At 39.7% G+C, this 19,549-nt stretch overlaps 2 protein-coding genes and 1 pseudogene across 3 annotated transcripts in view; 1 reads left to right on the top strand and 2 right to left on the bottom strand.

The window, feature by feature from the left end:
• Positions 1–19,549, bottom strand: part of odr4 (odr-4 GPCR localization factor homolog) — a 59,281-nt gene that overhangs the window by 39,406 nt on the left and 326 nt on the right. The gene's annotated exons all lie outside the window — the stretch shown is intronic.
• LOC142399526 (uncharacterized) lies at positions 7,369–12,514 on the top strand (annotated as a pseudogene).
• LOC142398362 (uncharacterized) lies at positions 13,170–19,100 on the bottom strand. 2 transcript variants are annotated; one of them, XM_075482330.1, is made up of 7 exons: positions 16,392–19,100; positions 16,050–16,248; positions 15,863–15,908; positions 15,496–15,587; positions 15,072–15,180; positions 14,386–14,656; positions 13,170–14,229 (listed from the first exon to the last, which is right to left on the bottom strand). In XM_075482330.1, the coding sequence occupies exons 1-5, from the start codon at positions 16,495–16,497 to the stop codon at positions 15,141–15,143; spliced, it is 483 nt and encodes a 160-aa protein (XP_075338445.1). In that variant the 5' UTR covers positions 16,498–19,100; the 3' UTR covers positions 13,170–14,229; positions 14,386–14,656; positions 15,072–15,140. The 2 variants fall into 2 exon arrangements, with proteins under 2 accessions (XP_075338445.1, XP_075338444.1); XM_075482329.1 differs by lacking the exon at positions 16,392–19,100 and having other exon boundaries at positions 16,050–16,353.

Genomic DNA, 19,549 nt, shown 5'->3' with positions numbered 1-19,549 from the left:
CATCGGTGTCTTATAAATATAGCCTACTGACCAGTCTATCACACACTGTCATTCTGCTGTTAATGTATGGTACCTGTAGGTGGTGTTCTGGCCCTAGTGTGTGTGTGTGTGTCCCACCAGAAAATGTGCGAGCCCTTGCTGTCATCCTGAGTGGCCACAGACAGGCTCTCTTCAGCTTTTCTGGAAGAACATGTAGTCCTGCCCTTTTCTGGCTAAAATGAAGAAGCATAATATTAAAATATATTAAAATACACACACACACAGGGATAAGTATTTCACCCCGCCCTGTTATTGATAAAATTTCAATTTATGAATGCTAATAGCCTTATGATGATACACCTACTCTTATTAGGTGAACCTGTAAGCCCAAGATGGAGGGAATAACACCAACTCTCAGTCGGACAATCTGAGGGGTGGGTATGAGACATGAGGTAAATACTTTTGTTAGGATGAAAGAATTACATGTGAATAATACAGGCATAATAAACGTCATTAATAAACCTGTGTAAAGTCTGATGGTCAATGTTATAACAGTAATATTTGCATTATTTCAAAAGTAGTATTCTTGTGTTAGTTGTAATCTAAGCCTGTGTTATGGAATATATGATTTATGAAGTTTCCGTTGGCCTAATAGCCGTGTGAACAGAGGTGTTCTGCCGAGAAGTGCATTCCCATTCACGGAGCGCGCGTAAACCGTTTCAGGTGTGGATTATTACATTTATCCAAAAAAAATAATATTGAGCTGACAATGGTGTTTCATTCGTGCATCTTTTTTTCACATCTCTTCATGTAAATTAATAATACGTGTACAATTGTGATAATCCGACAATTTTAGAGTTTAGAGTATTCCTATTCCTAACTATTTTTATATTATTGGACATATATTCAAAAGTAAGGGCCGTGACTAATACTTTTGTAGTCAACACGAAAGACGGTTGGATACATTTTCTATTAACAATCTCAACTCATTATAGCCCAGATGAAATGATATAAAAATGAACCTGAAACCATGAAATTTGGTTATTTTAATTTTATATACAAATTTGGACTTATTGAGATTTGCATCCGTTAATTCAATTAGGTAAACAAATTATGATGTAGTTATATCATATCATTCCATCACAGACTCTCCTTAAAGTACGACCAGCAGGGGGTGTACTTCTCGGCATAACACCAGGAGTTCTCCATGGTGGTTGATGCTTTACCTTCGGGCACTTTAATGCTGTTTAAAAACACTAATTATACTCTATCTGTTCCACCCAGTATCCCTGATCCAGCCGAGTCATCTGTGGGGAAAATCTGTTTTTCACAGGAGATTAGGAAGAGCAATAAAAGAACACGCAGGTTGTTCCAAGAATCTATCATTTCTCGTTCGTCGGTAAAAATTTACTGGAGCCGTTATATCCCAGATATCCACTGGAAAACAGTCTGGATGATCCCCCATAAATATTTAATTGTAAACAAGGTGAAGGAAGTGTCATTTAAAATTCTCCATAAAATTTACCCTGCTAAACACTATATGATCAAATTTAAAAGAGACATAAATACTAATTGCAGCTTCTGTGAGGATCTTCCTGAAACTTTAATACATCTCTTTTGGCCCTGCTCTTTCACACGTAGGTTCTGGTCAGCGTTTAGCAGGTTTATTAATGACCATATTTTAAAAAAAAGTTTCCTTATGCTGGGAAAATGTTTTATTTTGTTTCTATAGATTTAAAAAAAAGGATGCTAAATGTTTCTTTATAATAAACCTGCTAATCCTCTTTGCTAAATTTTATATTCATAAATGTAAATTTGCTAATAAAACACCATGTTTTGCTGTTTTCATTAAAGATATGGAAATATATATCAAATCAAAAACAGACTCTACAAATGAAAAGGCTCTAAGGACAATTTCAATATGTACGTCTTTGCATGTTCTTATTTAATTATCACCCCTGGTTGTTTGTTTGCATGGTTGTTGTATTGTATACTTCAATCTAATATTGTTTAAATAAAGTTATTTAAAAAAAAAAAAAAAAGTAAGCGTGAACCTCGGCGCATAACCAACGTCATTTCTAAACATTATGATTGGTTAAGGGAACTCCGTTACTCCAATGAATTTAAGTTGCTGGGTAAGGTCCCGCCCTCCATGGAAACGGATTCCTCTTGGGTTTTCCCAGACTGTTTGACACATAGACTATAATATGTCTATGGTTTGACAGAGCTTTTTTGATGTTTACTGCTGTCTCCGGTATTTGCCTAATTTTGATTAATCTCAACCTGCTTCAGAATGGCAAGTGATGCGCATGTCCAAAAAGGTCCGTAATAGCAAAATAAACGTGCGTTTTCAAAATAATCAACTCAGTGGTTACAGACCTTGCCTCTTCAGGACAAGTTCAGAAGCAGGTGCGTGTTACGATTGCGCCCCCTGCCCCCATCCCTCAAGTGGATCTGTCCTACCGCCATTACAGGATCTCCGCGGATCCTTAAAAAGTAATACGTTTTTTAAGGTCTTAAAATGTCTTAAATTTCGCCGATTTTGGAAGAGTGGCATTAAATTTCATCTGGGCGGAATAAAGAACACAGGCTACTCTCTTTAAAATTGTTAATTAAGTGTTTTTAGACCATGGTCAGGCAAGCTTAGTTTACATGTCAAATGGTATGACCTCCTTAAAATGTTGATAAACCATAATAATCATAAAATATTGAATTTAATGTAAAAACTGTGTTTGAATATTCACATAAAGGTCAAGTGTGTACATAGTTGTCCGTAATAATGCCTACAAATTTTGATTTTAAATAGAAATGTCAAATGGTGTAACCGGTTACACCAGGGGTCTTCAACGTTTTACAGGCCAGGGACCCCCAAACTGATGGAGAGTTGGAGCAGGAACCCCCTATTATTTATATGGCATACAATTGTGTTTTATGTTTAATGGGGCCTAGTGCCGTGTATAAACATAGCTACTCTGTTATTGTACATTCAATACTAAGCTATTCAAATAATACACAGGTTAATATATTCATGTTTTTATTTTAAACATGTGCAAGGTACAGGGTGGCCGTGCCACTGCCTTTTATAAACAAACATCTTGCATACAACACTGAGCTATTCAAATAATCCACAGATTTTAACTTTAACCCCCTGGAGTCTAAGGCCTTTTCAGAGACTTTGAGGCAGTTGTCACCACCTTGACATTTTCAAGTATTTCAACTAACTGTAAACATATATGCAAAAGTGACACATATGGTTGTATTCTGAAAAGCCTGACAAAAAACAATATGAGAGTGAAGTGAACAAGTTTTATTTAAATTGAGGGGAAACACAACTGTACAAAAAAACAAGTTTTAGAGGTCTTCAAACAGGTGTGGCCTCGGAAGCTGCTGCAGTCTGAGACTACAGAAAATCCAAAGATTACTGTTCACTCTCTTTAAAAAGGGCCACCTATATAATTTATTTATATATGTATATATATATATATATATTTGAAAACTAGAAGTTTCAAGGTTTTTAATGGTGTCACTTATATGTTTCAATGACAAAAACTCACAGAGTTACAGATGTGTTTTTGAAGATGTGTAAAAAAAAATCCCGCCGGCGGGATTTAGACTCCAGAGTGTTTGCATGTAGATGGGACAATGAATCTTCAAACGATCTGTGGATGGCACATGTTTGCACACAATTTGTGAGAAAAAACTGTTTGGAAAAAAAAAAAAAAAATTATTAATTTATTTTTTTTTTAAATTGTCTAATCAACCAAAGATTTCGCGACCCCCCTGCAGTACCTCCGCGGACCCCCTGTTGAAGACCTCTGGGTTACACCATTTGACTCCTTTCCGTTTGAGGCCAATTTGATCAGATTCAGGCCAAAGAATATGTAATTTAAGGTGGCAATTATACTATTTTTCTAATTTAAATAGTGACTAACTGTAGCATGAACAGTAGCTTTATTAGAGTTTCATTTAGATTGTATTTTAAGTGATTTTTGAAATGTCAATATTTTTTATTTAATATTTAATTTAAAACTTCCACAATATATTTTGAATATTTTATTATTTTGTATGTAAACATGTTTAAATTATGAATAAATAATACAAAAAATAATACATTTATTATAAATAAAGTGTACTTCTTGTCCCCCAATAGATGCCACTTACAAGCAAGGAAAAAGTGGCTCGCCACAGAGTGCAAGTGAATGCAGATCTTGCTGCTAAAGCAATTTACCTGGCAAAAAGACGGGCAAGATAGTGCACACGCAACAGCATGCACACACACACACACACACGCACGCACGCACGCACACATACACACACACACACATTCGGACACAGGCATGCAAGCACGCACACACACGCACATTTTTCATGTGAAGAATAAAGTCAGTGATGTAGATAGGCTGTGGAAATGAGAGGAGTGAGCGGATGATTTATTATTCTAGATATAAAAGGCTAATTGTTTTATTTTTACATTGTATTTATAGCTACCAAAGGAGGAAGGGAGAGGGAAAGATTGTGAACACCCCAGTAGCACAGCTCTCCAAACAGAATCAGGAGAAGATGAGGAAAAGGTGGAAGCAGTACCAGAGACAGTATAGGGAGAATAAAAGGGTACTTATTGATGTTCTAAACCTAACTCCCCCATCGATGAACACATCAGGAGATGACCAGCATGCTGGCCCTCTGGAACCCATAGTTAACCTTCCAGATCATGACTATGTGCAGCCAAATGTAGAGATACCACAGGCCTCCTCAACCCCTTTAAAGGCAGTACAGAAAAGAAGCAGACAAGAAAGTGAGGCGCTTAAGAATACTGAAAAGCTCAGGTCTGAACTCCGCCGAATTAAGAGAGAACTTAAGACAGCAAATTCAAAGACACAAAGGCTACGAAGGAAACTGGACAAGCAAAAGATCAGGAAGTCAGAGAGGGGGAAAAAACAGAGGGACAGAAAGAGAAGTTCAGAGGAGAAAAGGGAGCAAGTGGTCAGCTTTCTTCACAGAGAGGAGAATAGCCGCATGTTGTCTGGCAAAAAGGACACTGTGTCAAAACACAAACTCAAACAACAAAGGAGAGTACTACTTCACTCCCTTAAAGACATCCATGCCAGCTACAATGGAATGGTATTGAAACACTACAGACTGTCGTACAGACAGACAAAACCTCTTATATATGAATATATGTGAAATTTCTGCACATTGGACAAGCTAAATTAAGTTGTCTGAATTAAGATGTCCCCTGATCAGTAAAAATCAAAGTATAAATTTACTGTCTGATGGTCACATTGAATGCTGATATGTAAAGTATAAACACATTTGAAAACATTGGAATATGTCACAAAAAATGATCAATGCAAACTAAGAATACTTTCTTTTTCATACAATGTTATTTAGTGGTTTGGTTTAGTGATTGTTTAAAAAAAAAGACTCAGCATGACATGTTGTGTGTTGTTGTTCATCTGAGGTTATGTTTACTTACTTTTATTTTCTCATCAGTGACAACCAAAGACTAAAACTTACTGAATGACGCAGAACAGTCCAAGAGACAACACAAGGAGTATGATGATGCTTGAGTCTTGGATCTGTTGAAAGGGACATTAAGGATGTTGCAGTGGTTTACTAAACACAAATGATGAGACATTTCACAGAGCAGTATGTAGTTCTAGTTAGTAGTAGGTACTCCTCCCCCAGAAAATTTGGTATTTCTTAGATGCAATTTTCTGCATTTTAACCGAATTGTGGGCCCCGTTCCAGCCCAATAAGGAACTGTCCTTTTGTTACTAAATACGTGACGATTCCATTATTTCAAGGGACAGTTGCTCGTTTAGGCAGCCCTGGCAAACACATCACGCTTCCTTTAAAGTAGGCATTCGGAGACATCTCGAATAGCCTGCACAGTTTAATCCACTCTGTATAATCATCGGTGCATAAATTGAACGCAAAGCCCAGATCACGTTTGCCCCTTTCTAGTCGCCATTAATACTAATCCACACAACGAGCAAACAGGAGTGCTCCTATAACACGAGGGTATTTCAGAGTTTTTTAAATGCATGTTCCCCGATTCCGACATCGCTGCCACAATTACTTGTGGTCCCGACAAAACGGCGTACATAGTCAAGTTTGGTAAAGCTAAGGTCCGTTTCAGCTAAACGACAATTTTTTACCAACCATACCCGACGTCAAGGGTTAATGTTGAAAATACCGCAGTTACCCTGCTTTTAAACGACATTTTTAGTCAATTAATCAAATATTTCTGACAGATCTCTTACCAGAGTACAGGATCAACTTTGGATAAAAACGCTTTCATCCGTTTTCAAACCAAATTACATTTCGAACTGTTTTGATTCGAATAAACAAGTTGATCTGAAAGCAAACTGGACTTAAAGTGATACTCCGGGGTAGATTCTAGAGGTGCTTAACTCGAATCTTTTGGGCGATCCGGGCTGATCGGATCATTTCGAGGAGGGGATTCGAGTTATACGGATCACTTGAATCACTTGAGTCACTTATTAAAAAAAAAAAAAAACTTTCTGCCGTTTAGTGGCTATACGCCTCGCCTTTTTTTTGTCCCATTTATCAATTCATTTTGATAAATCAAAGAGCAGCCTACGGCTACAAGTTCATTCATTTATTTTTGTCAAGTAATAATTCAATGCCATCTTTTATAAATTCTGTGCTTGTATCACAATTGCTATTTGCCCTTATTACATGCCAAACACCATGAGTAATGACAACCAAACTGAATGGAATGTAAAATCAATATAATCTTTTAACTGTCAGGTTGTTTTGACCAATTGAGTATAACATCTCTACCCACCTGTCAAGTCAGTTGAAAGTTTGCAAGTTTGTCTGCCTCTGTTTAGGGTGATCAAGTAACCCCAAACAAGCGGTGTAAATCGGTACATGTGTGCTATATGACATATATTACGATCATTCAATCTGTATATTGCTCTCTTTGTCAGACAAGGGAATGAGCAGCCTTCTGGGGCACAGCCCCAAAATGGGCAGCCTGAAGGCCGTCGCTCTGTTCAGCAGGAGTTGACAAGGTAAGTTTCTTTTTGCTATGGTTATGGAGGTGGGCATCCTGGATTGAAGAGGGAAAAACAGCCATGTTTTTCATCTGTCTGTTCACAATAGCAATGATTCCAGCAATTAGTGAATGTGCCTTAGGTGCAGGTGATAAAGGGATATTCAGACCAGTGCATGCTTAATACTAAGCCTTTTTATTATGTGTGGAGAACATGGAGGTCTTCTGTCTGGACTTGAACACCTCAACAGAGCCCTGACATTAACAAAGTTCTTCTATTTTTAGGTCTTTTCCTGGACTTTTTTTGCAGAGAGGCGAGGGGGAAAAAGAGGTTCGTGCCCTACACAAAGCTCCAAAGAAGTTACATGGTCAACTTCTTCTTGCTGGACGAACAGCGTTCCAGGACCCCCAAGGGTGAGGAGGAAATGGAGCTGATGCTGGCTGGCCTAGGGAAGCGGTCTTTGACTGTAACAGAGGACGCAACACACTCCAAGGTATCCATAGTGTTTTGCTACTTTGGCTGTTTCTGTTCTACGTCCACCAAGGACAAGGTGGCAAGATGATTTAAAGGTAATACGGGTCATACATTAATTATTATTTGGTAATTAATGTACTGCAATCAATATGCTTCTTAAATATGACTCAACAGTGGGCAAAGTGGATTCATAGCCAGTGTAGCTTCCTGACTGTATTGACTGGTTTCAGAGAAGTATGACTTGGGAGTTGCACTGAGATGTCTTGGTGTTCCCTTTATTGTTGAGCAGGGTATTAAAATGCCATGCACTGTTCAGATGCAAAGCCTTTACATGTTGAAATGTGTTCTGCTAGTTGACAGATTTACTTCTGGAGGCCTTTCCGAAACTTGCCGGAGTCTCTGGAGGCTGGATGTTGCATAAATTCTCAGGTATGAGCTGCTTGTCTATGTTCAGGATAGCTGTGGACTGAATGGATTGGTGTGTTGTGTGTGAGCAAGATATTCACTATGTTTCTATCTTAATGTATTTATTTTTTAAATGGTTCTTGTGTATTTTTTTAGTAGTTTACGTACAGAATGCATGCTTCCCATTCACAAATGTTATGTTGTTTTTCAGTATTTTCCAACACCATCAATTTCTAAGCATTCAGTATGAGTTGGGAAATGACACTTTTCATTGTCAAAAAAGGTGGATCTTCTCATGGCTGCCATTTTAAATATCCAGTGATGGACGTAATGGACATAATGACACTTTTCATTCTCCAAAAAGGTGGATCTTCTCACGGCTGCCATTTTAAATATAAAAGCAGATTTACCATTTTGCAGGTGGAGGTGGGCAGCGGAAATTAGTCGTGGCACCGCCGGAATCGGAAGGGTACAGTGGGCAAATTATTAAAGCTGCAAGCAACAGTGGGAGGTACACCCTGTACATTGCCCCGATACAGGAGCAGCTAGATGTGACACCCCTCCCTCCAGATGCGAAGGAGTTTAGGGACATGCGAAAGGCTGCATGCGGAAAAAGCGGCCTCATGATTCCTCTTCAGGGCCTACCGAGCCACATCAACAACTGCACCATCGATGTGGATTTATGCAGTGTCTCGGAGGAGGTATTTTAAAACTATGGAATGGGTTGTCCATTATTAGGTCTAATAATTGTAGAACTTATTGAATAATCAAATGTTTTTTCATATGTAGGAAAATAAGAGTGTTGAGCATGATTCTCCTGACAGTCCAGACAATCAAACAGAGATGGTGAGATTTGAGATTATTTGTATACTGAAAGGGTAAAATGGAAATGGCCAGGGAAATTTCCTTGTTGTAAAATTGCATTGTCATTACTTGCCATGCAGACATTTTTGTTGTTTTATTATTTTTAGACTGCAGAATGTCCAATGTGTGGCATAGCCTTCCCCACACACACTATCGAGGCTCATGCTGCTGATTGTGGAGATGCCACAAGTTCCACTGAAAGGTAATACCCTTGTGTTGTTTAAGCTGATGACAAATGTAATGCTTATAGCCCATTTTTGTACCTTCATATTTACCTTCTATAAGTGTTTAAACATATGTACGCATGGAGGAAGGGTGATGTAGGCAAAGAATATAATGCTGTATTTTAGATGATATTGAGCTTTCAAAGTAAGACTGTCTCTTTGTGATAACCTTTTATGTTTTGCATCAAATGTAATATGTGCCTTTTTGCATGTGTGTGTGACTACATAAGTGTGTTTATGCAGCAAGGGAGCTGAGGAGAAATTTGAAAAAATTAAGACTGTTGCCCTATTCTGTTTGTAAGGCGTGATTTGCGGTTAAATGGAAGCTCTGTGAGTAGGTTTTCTTAAAAAGTCAGAAAAGTGAAATGTGCAGTCCAGGATTATTACATTATATACCAGCTTTACTGTCAGCCCTACACAAAGCCTTTTTCATTTCTCCTGTACATGCACAAAACTTAAACATGCCTTATGTTTTAAATTAGGTCTTCTGACCTCGTCCACACGTTTACCACAGGGGTCAACACTGTACAGAAAAGGTGTGTGTGTGTTGGTATCATTTTTTAAGTGTAAAATTCTACTGTACATGCCCCAAACATTCATTGTCCCTCTTTTTTTTTATGCCATGGTTTATTCATTTCCTTTTCAAGTGCTGAAGATGTGCTTCAGTTCCTGGCCGATCGCGTTGACGCCGGCAAAGAATTTAGACTTTGCATCGATCGGCAAAATTTGTTGGAGAGCACCCAGGATCAGTGGCAGAGGAAAAAAACAGCATCTCCTGTCAACATTCTTAAGGTGGTGTTCCTGGGAGAAGCTGGAATGGACACTGGGGCACTCCGAAAGGAATTTCTTACAAGTATGCCTATTTGGGTGGGGGGGGTGTCAATGGTGTATTGTTGTGCTGTGTCGAGCGTCTCATACTTTGTTCACAGGCCTAATGAAACTTGTGATTTTCGGGAATTAATGCTATAAAGTTTGTGTGTGTGTTTCTTTCATAGGCGTGATGTCGGCAGTGGAAACTCGTTTTTTGAAGGCCCTGGGGATCAGGGGAAATGGCCGAAGTATTCCACTACCGACTTGGAGAACAACAACTTCCGGTTGGTGTTACATATTTTGGATGATTAAAGTGTCCGTTTGGAAAGTGTTCAAACCAAAATGACAGTCAAGTGTGTGTGTGTGTGTGTGTGTGTTTAGAATGGTAGGGGAAATTATGGCGATGAGCCTGGCCCAGGGAGGACCGCCCCCAGCTTTTTTAAAAAAACTGGTGCTACGACGTCCTCTGCAATGGGAAAATGCAGCATTGCAACCTCACCGTAAATGATGTGGCCGACTGCCAGTCGGCAGAGCTTATAAAAAACGTAAGTATTTTGTGTAACTTTAATAGCGGCATTCGAACCAAAGGCAGCTGTCAGTTCTTTTTCGTCGACAGGTTTGGGGATTGTGCTGTACAAATGTTATTTCTCTATGTTCTATTTAGGTTGAAAACTGCACAGATGCAGGAACTCTGCTGGAGTGGGCGGATGAAATCGTCAACTGCGGCTACTCCAGAATTATAAAGTTGGAGAACAAGGCAAGCATCATCCGGTTAGTGTTTTTACATTTATTTTATTTCGAGCACAGACGTTCTACTTTGTTGAGTTCTTGAGACTGGTGCTGCCTTGTCCGTTTTGTTTTGTCATATTGGTCCGACGATTTCATTTGGTGCTTTGGTTTGGACTCCAGGGGCCAGGACTGACGGATCAGTGGCAGCACCTTCCCCCAGCCCTTACAGCCACAGCTTCTTACTTGCATTCCTACTTGCATTTGGCACCCACACTACACACATCTATCAACAACCAACATGCACTCACTACTGATGGCTGACTTTGACCCCCCTCATTCTTTATGGTTTTGTTAGTTAATTTGTGCTTCAGTTTTTACTTTGAAAATCCAACCTCTCGCCTCCCTCTTTTGCTGTGGCCTTTACCTTGGACCATAACACTTGTAATATCAACAATGTTACTTTAAAACGAAACATTTTTGTGTGCTTCTCTTGTAAGGGCAATTGTGCTTCATTCCACCATGAGGATCATGCCCATGCTGTTGCAGCTCCATAAAGGCCTACAGCTGTATGGTCTGCCAAATGGCCGCTTACCCAGAGGCATGCCAGGGACTCTTCGTCCCTGGAAGAGTGGAACAGGTAAATAGTTTAACATGTTTTGGGTTTTTTTTTTTTTTTTTTTTTTTAGAAAACAAGCTGGTCCACTTCAGAGAGACTGGGCCAAGGATGACTGCAGCACACAGGATACGTTTTTCTGTTATTTTATTGTGGTGCAAGCATGACTAACGTTTCGACGCAGTACGTCTTCATCAGTCAAACCATACTGGTGTCACAACATAGAATATAAAGACATTATTCCCTCCTCCTTTTCAAGCATTGGCTACTAGTGAGGGGTGGGTCTAAAGCAATCAGCCAGTAAGGGCACTCATGAATAGGTAAATGAATCTCTTGCAATTTACATTTGTGAATTAGAAAAAACAAAACACAAAGAACCAAAGTGAAAGTCCCCTCCTTTGGGGAGGTGTGATTCTGGTGCTTCCCCACACTTTCAAAGATGCGCATGAGTTGTGATTTGCCTGGATGTAGTGGTTTGGGGGTGGTGGTTGATCAAGTGTGTACCATTCAGATAAAACTAGGTGTTTCCCAATTTTGGCCTATATGGTAATCTTTGCCTGAAATGCCATATTTTCTGTTAACTGCCTTTACTCTTTACAGCCTGACAGCCTTTTCATATTGATGAACTCAAAAGCTGAGTACAGCGACAGGGGCACTCAAAAGGAGCGAGAAGAGAGGAAGGTCATGACGTTCTTCCAGGACTTCCTGGAGCAGGTAGAGGAGAAAGGTAATTAACAGCACACTGAAATGCATAAAGTGTTTTTTATCCACACATTCATTCAAGCAGAGATCTTAAAAAAGAATATATATATATGTTTTTCATCACCATCACCAGCCAAAATTGCTAGTAGCTGTTAATCTTACTAGCTAAACACACACTCACTAACAGTGTTGGTTATTGTTACTTTTGAAAGTAGTTAGTTACGTTACAATGTACTATCAATTAAAAGTAATCCGTTGCATTACTACGTTACCTATTAATAAAAGCAATGCGTTAGAGTAATTTGCCCCATATTTCTACAAGACTAATGTTGTTGAATGATTGTTGTGATCTTCTTATCACAGAAGTCTGGGAGGAGTCTGTGGGCTGTACGGAGGAGTCTACAGCTGCAACAAAGGCTCTGAGACTGACCATAGGGGACGTCCTTAAATGGATGACGGGTCAGTCTCATGTCCCCATCCTCCCAGCAGAAAAGAGTCAATTTAGAATAACCTTTCAATTTGACCATAACTGTACCAAAAACCTGGGGGAGCACAGTGTGTGCTACCCCACAGTGACTGCGTGCACTCAGACGGTCACACTGCCGGTGCAGCATCTCAACACTTTTGAAAATTTCACCACTGTGTTTGGTCGGGCCATCTGTGGCAGTGGTGGCTTCTACAGAGTCTAACCTCTGATGAAATATCACACGGTCGATAGTGTTATTTTTATAATATTCTTATTAATGTTTTTATGTTATTATTTGTTTTTCTTGTTCTTGTTCACGCACATTCGGGCCATTTTGAGGCGGTTGGCTTGGCATGAATCAAATCTGGATTTGACTTCGCACCAGGGTAGGGTGCGGTCCAGGGAATTTTCAATGTGTTGTAAGATAACAAAATTAAATTATTAATTAAAAAACAGGAAATGTGTCACCGATTCTTTTTACAGCGTTACCCGAGCTGTACAACCTCACAGGTGTGTGTATATAATGAATACAAACATGTGGAATTAAACATAGCCTCTATTTCTGAAATCATTTGCATATATTTAGGTGTGCTCAAGACACTTGATTGTAAGATAGTAAAAAAAACTGCTCTATGAATTTAGGCATCTAAGCTTGTAGCTTTAATTGAAAGCGGCTATAGATTACTGTACTTGTTACAGTACTGTAACATAAAACAGGGTCTTTAGTACTGCACTACAACTTGGTCATTGCCATTCTGGTAACAATAACTTAACAGTATGTTAGTGAGTTGAAAGGTAATTTAAAAGCGGGGTAGGGGATCTTTTTCTGGAACATTTTTTTAACATATTGCTTGAAATACTCTTCACACCCTCATTGCAACCAATTAAATAAAAGTTTTGACACAAATATGAAAAGTTTTGGTGGCCTCTAGAACGTACAATCTAGGAAAAACAGTATCCAATCATTGTGAACGGACCGTTCACAATGATTGGATACTGATGCCGTCTATCAAACTGCAATCTGCTCCTCCCTCCCCCTGTGCGCGTACCCTGCTCCGTGAACGAATTACACGTCCAGAAGCTTGGTAGGAAGCTAAACTAGAGCCAGCTTGGCTAGCACCTAGCATTATTAAACGTATAGTTAGCATATACTAAATACGGCAACGATCGATGCTTGCTGTCAGAACAGCGCTCGTGCACCTTCGTGCGCGTTCATGTACTCTAGAGGCGTGCCTTCGGGGGGAAAGTGAAGAAAAGGGTTGGGACTTTTTACCGGTGTATTTTCAAAATGCAGCTTCGCTGGACTCAAAATCAAGGATCTCCTACCCTACCTTTAAGTGATCATGACGTTTAATCACCTTAAGTCTCGGATTGGATTTGGTGACAAAATGGAATGAACTGTACTTAATTAAAATCATTCAGTGTGAAAAGTTGATTTACAATGAATTTATATGGAAAGAGATTCAATGGTCTTTGTAACATGTATGGTTCAAAATGAGTGAAATGACACCATTACGGTTTTGTAATTGCAGCTGTTGCTTTAATAAACTAGAAAAGTGCTCAGGCCGTATCTTCGCCCTCTGGTGGTCAGAAACGTGTGAACGAACATACACACCAACAAACTTGGACAATCACGGAACCTCTGACGGAGGTAAAAAAAAAAAAATGGTAAGGGCATGGGTCCTTCCAGTTTCAAATTTCTGACAGTTAAGGTAAGGTACATCACTATACTCTTGACGTAACAATCTGCAACATGGTGGCATACAGGTCTTTACCAAATGATGCAGAATCTGCCAGAGGATTGATTGCAGACCTCACGGCTTCCATTGCAGCTGGAGCAATGGGGCATTCATATTCTGGTACTTGAACGCCAAAATCATTTGTGACCGGACCAAATGACTCCCAGTCTGTCCCGAACATCTCTGGGTTCTGTAAATACTTAAAAACACAATACACAAATGTTTTTAATATAACCAGAAAACATAATACACAAATGTTTTTAATATAACCAGAAAACAAGTGTTTAACAAAATGTCAAATGTTGGATCTCTGAGCACACTGAGAAATGAGCCCACTTGGTCATGATATACAAACCTCAGATTCTTCAGTTTCCGTATCAGACATGTGTCCCAAAACCCAGAGTTGGTTGGGGGTGAGGCCACCCTCAGTCCTTAAAGGGTGGTTATCCCATGCCTCTGCGAAGGTATGGAGGTTGTTGGCCAAACGAGGGATGAAGATGTGATGGGCACAGAACAGGTGAACAACGTTGGACAAATCCAGCAGGCCGTCTTCCTCAAGACTGTGAAGCACCTCATAGAACAGCTGAGTGGCGCTGACCCAGACATCTCGCCACAATCGCTCAATTCTGAATTGAAGACAAAATAAATGCATGACTATACTGACTGTTGTAACTCAATTAAAAATAGACATATTTACTTTAGTTTTTTCCACATCAGTGGCTCACACTGTAAGACTTGTACAGCAGTTTTGCCCACAAAGCACACAGGTGTGAGATTAAACAAACCCAACTTGTCCAGTACTGCGCTCTGGGAAGAGGTAAAGGGGTCTTTGGTATCAGACTAACAAACAGCTTATTACGTCAGGTCTTCAGGATGCTGGACTCTGTCCTATCTGTCAATGCCTTTGCATGGCAATATGAGAACCATAAGAACCATAATTTCAATTCCTTTGTGTGTCCAGTGCATGTGAACACATTGATAATAAAACTGACTAATGGGTAATGATTTAATAACTGACGCCAGAATTAACTTGTAGTTTACCTTTGGTTGTGGACGCTCTTTCCAGCTATGAAGCTACCTCTTCCAGTGCGTTTCACGCTGAACATAGCTTCAGCTACTGCCACATTTGACACCTTCATCACCTCTGACCCTACAGAATGTATATTAGTAGTTTCCATCAGAACACTTAGTTTATGCATGTATTGAATCAGCAGTCAAAGGTGAAAAAAGTAAGACCTAATGTCAGTAACAACACAGTTTATTCACCTCATTAGGTACAGTGGAATAATGGTGTAGCAACTGTGTAATATGTGTTGTACTTAAACCATTCGTTTACCTTTCCTTTCACCACCTCTGTATAGAGTTGTGTGAAGTGAGTTGGCCTTAACCTTTGCATTTCTGCAAATTCTTTTATCTTCTCGTGGGACAATACTTTATATACAAGAAATATAAAACCACAAATTACCTGGAGGGCCAACCATATTTCTCCACTGCTTCCAGAAAGAATGTAAGAGCTGTGCTTGCTCTGTTGTTGGTTGCTGGCTCCAGGTACATGATCTATGCACACAGATGGACACAAATGCTTGACAACTAACCTCATGCTGATGTGCAAAATATTTCACAAGTAGTTTTCTGGATGTTCAACAATATATTCCACTGAAATAATTACGCCTGCACAATCCCAGTATAACAAAAAAGGCGCACCTTGCATCAAGTGTCTTTATTTTTGTGTGCAGGCCATGACTCAAATCCTGAAATCAGTTATTTATGGCTAACACAGGCCCATCACCCGGTATTATAAATTACATTGATGCGTTTCATTTATAGCATACCTTTCTAGAATAGCCGTCGATTGCCCCAAATATCACAATGTTGTACCTGAAAAACAGTACAAGGATATCAGAATTTCTTATGAATCACATGCATAACATTTAGAGTATAACATGCAGTCACATTTCAGTTGTCTGTCAGTAGTGTGCTTTGGTATGGTTTCTGATGATGACACTTCACAAAGTTTACCTGATCAGCTTGTGGTTAGTATCCATGTGGACCAAGGACAATGGGCGGCGTACACAGTATGTTCTTCTGACAATGCACCCAAGCTGCATCATTCGGCGGAACACCCCGTCAGCATCGACCCTGTGCATGGACTGAGTCACCCGCTCCCATTGGACTCTGTGTCCCTCTGCTCGCAGGCAGCCTTTCACCATTCTGTACCCTGCAAAGTCAAAATGTTTAAGTCAACTCTTTGACACTGTTTGTGTATTGAGAATACTGAGGCTAGTATAATGTGATATTATTACTATGTTATTATTAATACAACTACTATATTATATTACTGTATAATACGTTATTTCTAACCTGCATCTGGCAGTCTTGTTTTTATTCTCTGAACAGCATCATCAAGCTCATCATTAGTCATTCGGCTGTATGAGGCTCTGGCTCCAGATAATCCAAGATCGTGCATTCTCCTGGTCACTGTTTTCCGACTCACCCCCTACATGCTTGCAATAGTAGTAATTGGTAAACCCATATCACTAAAATGGGCCAATACGTTTTCAGAAATGTTCATTTTGGGGCGTCCGCTTCTGTGTTATTGCGGTTCTAGTACAACTACAGCGTGTGGGACAGGAGTAAGGGCCAAATTCAGCTTCTCCTGGAGGCTTAGGATGCACTTCAGAACATCCGTGAGTACCGGGATGACGGTCGATGCGGATGTCAGTATAAACGCCTCCTGATTTATAATGAACTGGAAATAATCCAGGTCAACATTAGGCTGCCCCAGTACGCCATTAAGCTTGGCCAACAGAGGTCCCTTAGCTGTGTCAGCAAAGGTTCCTGTAAAAATGAAATTGTTTATTAGGATAGCCTATACATTTGATTTCGCATGCACTTGTCAACTTAATGCTTTCCGCGTACGTAGGCCTATGGCCTCTTCATGTTACGTCTGATGGTAGTTTTGGGTTTTAACCACCATGAACCTCACACCTAGATAAACGTGCCGAGTTTATTCACAAGTTTATTCACAGCGCATTGCACATGGGCGTCACACCCTTGGGGGATGGGGGTGTTTCGACACCCCCACTTTTATAGCAAGATGATTTCACCTTTTTGAATTTTCAACGACCAAATAAAGTTTTAACAAATCATAAAATGTGTTTTAAATACTCTGTACCCTCTTTAGAATAATTCTATCCAGATTTGAGCAGTGTAACTATTGTAGTTTCCATACAGGATCTAGTTTAGGGCAATAAGAATGCAAAAAATGCAGTGAAATGGCCCTTTATGCCCATCCATTTAATTTGCTAATCGATTGCCAACTTCAGCGTTGTGTCTATGGGCTTGATGTGGCGCTCATGTGCCCCCCCTGGAACACCCCCACATTTAAAATCACTGCTCCACCCCAGGCATTGCATACACAAAAAGGCAGTTCAATGGGCTTAACAATACAGGGTAGGCTAAGGTATGAAGAACATGGTCACGGCAGAAGGCTAGAGTCTACTTAGAAGCTAAACAACAGCAGATGGCAGACGGCTGATAACAAATTAACCCTACAGCCGTTAGGCTATAAAACATAAATACACATAAAACGATAAAAGACAAAACATAACAATTATTAAGAGAAATCTAGAAGATATGATCATTACACAAATACTGGTAAAATATCTTTAACTTACAGCAGGGTTGCCAACTTTTCCAAAAACCTTGGAGTGAGATTTCAGCGGGTCGGTTCGCGACACGCATCTCAGAAGTTGTTCCACATTACAGATATATATATATCTGTGTAGATATGATCTAGATACATGTATACATTTTATGAATATGCAATAGTGCAGAGTGTGGGGCCTTCCTGTAGAAAATTTTGCATTTCTTAAATGCAATTTCTTCCATTCTAGTCGATTTTAGGGTGACTATTTAGACATGGCAAATCCTAAATTCGCTTGAATCGAATAACACTACATTGCTGTAGTGAGACAGCGCTGCGTTACCAATCAGATTTCGCCTTGGCAAACCAACGTCACTGACGTACCGACTGACGTATCGACTGACGTAATGACAAGCCGTTTCCAGCAAATCAACACTCAGAGAGGGATTAGACACTCTGCTGCAAGGGCGTAATAATGGTGTTGACATTGGTGGGGACATAATTTGCCACTCCACCACCAACTAAGTTTGAGGGACACCTCATTTGTGTGGGGGGTCTGGGGGTCCTCCCCCAGAAATTTTTTTATTTCTTAGATGCAATTTCCTGCATTTTAACCAATTCTGGGGTGAATAATGGCAAATCCCATCTGACTCACAGCCCTCTGATTTTTTTTTAATGTAAACCATAATGGCAAGATTGAGAATTGATTTTTTTATGCAAGTCATTCAATTTTCTGGTGACTTCAACATTATCCCAGGCCCAAGCAGACATTGCCACAGAAAGATGTTTTATGTGTGTTATGTGTTTCTGAAATTTCAGGATCTGTAAGTTGATGAGTTTGGGTGCATTTTGTATAAAATATCAACTGATGAAGTTTTGAAAGTGCACACTGCAAAGATAAGTGTGAAAAGTGTGAACAATAAAAGTGGAAATGTACAATTTTTGAAAAATGTAGGCGGAGGATGACTACTTAGCATTAGCAACAAGCATTTATTAGCTCTGCACAGTTCCCACAAAAATAAAACACCAGCAGTCAAAAGTAGCTAGCGAAAATAATGCATTTCGCCAAACACAGACTTTTGTGCAAGTTAGCACCAGAACTGATATAGTTCATCATAAACAAACTCAAAATAAGGCTCAAAGTGCTAAAAACCGGAATATGCCTTTAACAATAACATACCTTGTAAATGTATTACTCTCATCCATCAGACTTTCTCAAGCTGTCCCGCTGTGTCTCTTCTTCTGCTGCTGACTGGATGCAGCGCAGAGGGTTCAGTGGCGCTCATTAGCGCCGACTAGCGGCGGGGAGGAGTATTCGCGGCTCAAGGTCGCATTATTATTTTTTGCCGTGTGAAATGTGATGTGTGGCGTGTGTGCGTGTGAAAACAGGCAAAAGAGTGTGTCACACGGTGAAACCGTGAGAGTTGGCAGCTCTGCTTACAGGTTCATCAGCTGTCGAAGCCCCTTGTTCTGCCATTTCCTCTCTGCTTTAAATCACGTAAATTAAATTTGATTAAATAGTTAAATAGTATTAAATATTAAATAGTAATAAATAGTATTAATAAATACTAGAAAATTCCTAAAGAAATTTTGGATGGGTGCCAATCTACTGCCCGTCCAATACAAATATTTTTTTAGTTTAGTTAAAGTCGAGAGTCTCCTGTCACATATAAACTTTGAATGAGGTCTCTGCGATGTCGTAAGGCTGAGTTATGGCTACTCCAAAATAGGGCAGTTTCTGGCATTAGAGGCAAAAGTGCCTTCTATTTCTCTCCTTATAACCATGACATTGAATTAAGGTGACAAAACACGAATTCAAAGGAGCTTACAGTGCGAATTATAAGAAATTCCACGTGTGGTTGGAGATATACCT

This window comes from Odontesthes bonariensis, chromosome 14 (assembly GCF_027942865.1).
Source record: "Odontesthes bonariensis isolate fOdoBon6 chromosome 14, fOdoBon6.hap1, whole genome shotgun sequence".
NCBI lineage: Eukaryota > Metazoa > Chordata > Actinopteri > Atheriniformes > Atherinopsidae > Odontesthes > Odontesthes bonariensis.
This window is presented reverse-complemented; position numbering and strand designations above follow the sequence as displayed.